Consider the following 5925-nt stretch of genomic DNA (forward strand, 5'->3'; position numbering starts at 1 on the left):
TTAACTGTATGGTCAGGGACTTGAAAAAAGCATGATTGGAAAATTGGTGACAAAGAAATCTGGGGAAGAAGTATGTGGATGGACCTCTCTGAATGGTCAAAAACTGTGAAGATATTTATATATCATGTGAGTGTTCACCAGTGAGTAACTTCAGCAGTGGAGGATTTTAATAATCAAGTGACTAAGATGACCAGCTCTGTGGACACCACTCAGCCTCTTTCCTCAGCCACCCTTGCCGTCACCCGACGGGTCCTTGAACAAAGTGGCCATGGTGGCAGACTATGCATGGGCTCAGCAACATGGACTTCCACTCATCAAGGCTGACCTGGCTATGGCCACTGCTGAGCCTCCAATTTGCCAGCAGCAGAGACCAACACTGAGCCCTCCATATGACACCATTCTCAGTGTTATCAGCTAGCTATGTGTTGGCAAGTTGATTATATTGGACCTCTTCCATCATGGAAATGGCAGAGATTTGTCCTCACTGGAATAGACACTCACTCCATATATGGGTTTGCCTATCCTGCACACAATACTTCTGCCATGACTACCATCTGTGGACTCATGGAATGCTTATTCACCATCATGGTATTCCACACAGCTTTGCTTCTGACTAAGGCACCCACTTTATGGGTAAAGAAGTGTGGCAGTGGGCTCTTAGTCATGGAATTCACTGGTCTTACCATTTTTGCCATCATTCTGAAACAACTGGATTGATAGAATGGTGGAATGGCCTTTTAAAGTCACAATTACAATGCCAAGTAGGCAATAATACTTTGAAGGTTTGAGGCAAAGTTCTCCAGAACTCTGTGTATGCTCTGAATCAGCATCTAATATATGGTTCTATTTCTCCCATTGCCAGGCTTCATGGGTCCAGGAATCAAGGGGTGAAGTGGAAGGGGCACCACACACCATCACTCCTAGTGATCCACTAGAAAAATTGTTGATTCCTGTTCCTGTGACATTACATTATGCCAACCTAGAGGTCTTAGGTCCAGAGGGAGGAATGCTACCACCAGGAGACACAACAACGATTCCATTAAACTGGATGTTAAGATTGCCACCTGGACACTTAGGGCTCCTCTTACATTTAAGTCAATAGTCTAAGAAGGAAGTAATAGTCTTAGCTTGGGTAATTGACTCAGACTGTCAAGAAGAAATCTGTCTACTACTCCACAATGGAGGTAAGGAAGAGTATTCATGGAATACAGGAGATTCATTAGGACATCTCTTAGTATTCCTTTCTTCTAGCTACTTTACATTTTCTGGTCTTTTGTTTAAGTGTTTAATTCCTTTTAATTTGATTTTTGGACTTCATGTGAAACAAGCATCTAATTTTTTCTGCTATATGTGAATATTTATGTTTCCCAATGTCATTTCTTGAAGGGAATATATTTTCCCATGGTGTATTCTTGGCACCTTTGTCAAAAATTAATTCACTTTACATGCATGGGTTCATTTCTATGCTCTGTATTCTGTACTATTACTCAACATGTCTATTTTTGCATTAACCATTCCCTTTTAATTACTACAACAGTGTAGTATAGTTTGAAATAAGATAATGTGATGCTTCCAGCTTTGTTCTTTTTGCTTAAAATCACTTATTTTTTTTTGTATGTGTGTGTGTGGTTTCATATGAATTTCAAATGTTTTTATTTCTATGAAAAATGACATTAGAAATGTAATTGAGATTGCATTAAATCTATAGATTGCTTTGGGTAGTATGAATATTTACAAAATATTAACTCTTCCAATTCAGGAACACAAAATGTTTTCCCATTTATTTGTATCTTCTTCAATTTTTTTCCTCAATGTTTTATAGTTTTCAGTGTACAGACCTTTCACCTCTTCAGTTAAGTTTATTCTTAAACAGATTAATTAAATTTTGTAGCTATTATAAGTGGGATTATTCTCTTGATTTCTTTTATGAATAGTTTATTTTTGGTGAATAGAAATGCTCCTAATTTTTGTATGTTGATTTTTTATTTTGAAACTTTGCTCTATTCGTTATTAATTCTAACAATCTTTGGGTAGAGTCCTTAGGGTTTTATATATGTAAGATCATGCCATCAGCAAACAGGGACAATTTCCTTCCTTTTTTTGAAATTTCGTATACTTTATTTTTTGTGAGTACATAGTAAGTGTATATATTTATGGGGTGCATGAGATGTTTACATACAAGTATGTAATGTGAAATAAGTGCATCATGAATAAAGGCATATTCATCCCCTCAAGCATTTATTTATTAAATTGCAAAGAATTCAATTACACTCTTTAAGTTTTTTTTTTAAATAAATGGTATTTATTTACATTTCACTTACTTTCAAAAGGATGAAAATATATTTATAAAGGAAGTAGTCTCATTTTATTTAACTCATTTATGTTTGACTTAGAATCACAGGTCTAAGGGTAACCAAAGAACTGATCCAGCTCAGCTTTTCATCTTTAGCTAAGACTGAAATTATACCATCGCAGGCAGATGAAAATCTACTCCATTTGTAGATAAATATCAATAAATATATGTGTTATAAAAACACCAGCTTTAGCAAAATCTGTCATAACATCCAATAAATCTGCAATAAAGGACACGGCCACCACAATACAGGACATTAAAAAATTTGTGTGCAACAATAAAAACTGGAATTTATACAGGAGAAATCACAATTGGCTACTAAGTCAAAAGCAGCACAGTAACAGTACCCAGTGTCTTTCTTATTCAAGTATACAAACTATTTTTAAGGCTTAAAGTTAAGTCTTAAGGCTTTAATAAAGATATCAGTAACTAGGATATATATACAAACAATTATTTAATAAACACCATGAAGAAGAAAACAGATAAAAAATACCCTTAAATTTTGTAACAATTACAAACATGTTAACATTATCACTATATATTTGACTCATAAATTTTAACTGATTTGTACGCTTTAAAAATAGCATTGCGTTTTATAAAAATACTAATTGTTCTACATTTTTTTTAAAGTAAGATAATCTTTATCTATATTTCAGTAGTCTTTGTTTTATGCTTTTCTTTCTTCCACCACCATATTCTTTCTCTTAACCATCATTCACTCAAAACAACAACAGTGGTCTCTAGCTCCTGTTGATATGGAAGTATTACTACATTAGAAAACTTCTAGTTCTTTGAAATGGTTGGAAAGGGTTCTTTAGTGCCCACATTAGCAGCTGTGGTTTTGGTTTGGGTTTTTCAGGAAACAGAAGTGCTTCACTTTCTGGTGTAGGAAATCGTTCCTTCTCTTTGCTGGATAGTTTGGCATCTGTTATAACTTCCTCTAACAAGGCTGCCAGAGGTTCTTGAGAGCCATATGATCTTTGATATTCAAATTCCTCTGGACTATTTTGACGGCAAAACGATGGAGCAGATAAAGTGATATCCATATCGGCTCCTGGGTATTTTATCTGGACTTTTCTTAGATGAGCCACACGCTCTTCTATAGAGGTCTGCAAGGCCAAAGGGACTTTCAGAATTTCCTGATAATTGTCCATCAGAAATGTTACCAATCTAGCAGCTAATAACTCATCCAAGTCCACTTCATCCTTGGAACACAAGATGCAAGGGAAAATGTCTGAACCATCAGTGTTCTGGTGCCAAAGCCATCACACAGGGGTGGCATCTCTTTGTTTAAGCAAATCCTTGCCATCATCCTCATCAATAGCTGTAATTTCCTCCTATTTTTAGGAGGCAGGAGAAGGCAGCACATTTGAAATGCTTCAACTGCCACTTTCTCTTTCTGTAACAAACCCAGTACACTGACAAAAGCATCAAAAAGATGAAATGTTAGCAGAGGCTCTTTCAAGTGACCATAGTAATCAGCTATGGTTTTAAAGACAACTTTTTCAAATCCCAAGTACATAGGCTGCTTCAAATCACAACTGTTGGGCCAATTTGCCAAACACTTCATAGCTGACAGCACCCAATGAGGAAGTTCTTTTGACTTGTCATCAAGAATAACAACTCCCGGCTTGCTAACACTATATACATTATGGATGATGAACTTCGAATTGACAAGTTTGATGTCTAAAACTTCTTCTAAGGAATCCAGGCCAATAATTTTCTGTAAATATGATAACGTCATAGACTTCCATATCTCTTCGACTTTGGCCTCCGTTAGCTGTCTGCAGTGAACAAGACAGCAAGCTGGTACCTCTCCAATAGCAATACTGTGACGCTTGTACCACATCTCAGAATTCATCACAACTGGCCTCACTGGGATGTTCTCTTGTGAAGTGCCTGGTGGGGGATCATTCCATTCTGGAAATTTAATAACATCCTTTTGGTATGGGGGCTTCTTTGGATATGGCTTCAGGAGTGAAGAAGGAGGAAATCTGTATAAGTGACGATTGTCTTCAAAATCTTCCTGACCCCATTTTCCCTTAATGTCTTCAATAACGTGATTCTTGAGGAATTTTTTTAGCAGCTGGATCGTTTGCAAGTCACTTCAGGGCGGAAGTTTTGATTGCACCTCAGCAGCTCATGCAGCCAATCCACAGCTTCAGCTGCTGTGAAACAATGCTCATAGCTCTTGAAACGACAGCGATGTTTCCGTAACGGCATCTTAGCAAGAAAAAGCTCCACGGTCTCATTCCACAGCCTGGTAGCCCGGTAAGGCCCGGGCCCCAAGAGGCGGTGCTCCATGGCGCGTAGGCAGCAGCGGCCGCAGCCGCGCCAGCGCAGATCAAGTTATTTTAAAATATACAGTTATTGTTGACTATAGACACTTTTTTATGCTATCAAATAATAGGTCTTATTCATTCTGCAAGTTTTTATGTGCCCATTAACCATCTCCACCTACCCTCACCACCAAGTACACTCCCAGCCTTTAGTAACTGTTCTACTATCTATGCCCATGAGTTCAATTGTTTTAATTTTTACATCCCACGTAAGTGAGAACATGTGATGTCTGTCTTTCTGTGCCTGGCTTATTTCATTTAAAATAATGATCTCCATTTCCACTCATCTTATTCCAAATGACTGGACCTCATTTTTTGTGTCTGAATAGTACACCATTGTGTGTATGTGTCAGATTATTTTAATCCATTTATCTCTTGATAGACACTTAGGTTGCTTCCATATCTTAGCTATTATAAACAGTACTGCAACAAACATAGGAATCCAGATATCTCTTCAATATACCGTTTTTTTTTTCTTTTGGGTGTCTATCCAGCAGTTAAATTAAAGGATCATATGGTAGCTCTCTTTTTAATTTGTAGATAAACCTCGTAACTATTCTCAATAGTTGTTGTACTAATTTACATTTCCTTCAATAATGTACAAGGGTTACCTTTTCCCCACATCATCACGAGCATTTGTTCTTGCCTTTGTTTCAGATAAAAGCCGTTTTAACTGGGAATAAGATAATATTTCGTAGTATTGATTTCCATTCTTCTGATAATTAATGTTGTTGAGCATCAGTTTATATAGTTGTTTGCCATTTGTATGTCTCGTTTTCAGAAATGTCTGTGAAAATATTTTCTCATTTTATGATCAGAATATTAACTTTTTACGAGCGATTTGAACTACTTTTATATACTAGCAATTAATCCTTTGTCTGATGAGTAGTTTGCAAATATTTCCTACCATTCTGTGAGTGGTGTCGTTACTTTGTTGATGTTAACCTTTGCTGTGCAGAAGTTTTTTAACTTGGTATTATCCAGTTTTGCTTTGTTTGCCTGTGCTTGTGGAGTATTACTCAAAAATATTTACCCAGACTAACATCCTGGATATTTTCCCCAGTGTTTTCCTGTAGTAGTTTGATGGCTTGATGTCTTAGATGTAAGTCTTTTATCCATTTTTATATAATTTTTGTATATGGGGAAAGATAGGGTTCTAGTTTAATTCTTCTGCATGTGGGTATCCATGCAAAAGCAGCAACGTTTATTGAAGAGACTGTCTTTTCTCCAGTA

General features: G+C 36.6%; 1 protein-coding gene across 1 annotated transcript; it reads right to left on the reverse strand.

The window, feature by feature from the left end:
* Positions 1 to 2283: 2283 nt before the first annotated feature.
* On the reverse strand, positions 2284 to 4693 carry LOC116536856 (DEP domain-containing protein 1B-like). The gene is given in 3 exon segments (XM_032258718.1): positions 2284 to 3578; positions 3581 to 4453; positions 4456 to 4693. Coding segments are annotated over 3 exon segments (1533 nt in total). The 5' UTR covers positions 4658 to 4693; the 3' UTR covers positions 2284 to 3120.
* Between the last annotated feature and the right edge of the window lie 1232 nt (positions 4694 to 5925).

The sequence above is a fragment of the Sapajus apella genome, unplaced genomic scaffold (assembly GCF_009761245.1).
Source record: "Sapajus apella isolate SASKATOON/1434 unplaced genomic scaffold, GSC_monkey_1.0 scaffold104, whole genome shotgun sequence".
Classification (NCBI taxonomy): domain Eukaryota; kingdom Metazoa; phylum Chordata; class Mammalia; order Primates; family Cebidae; genus Sapajus; species Sapajus apella.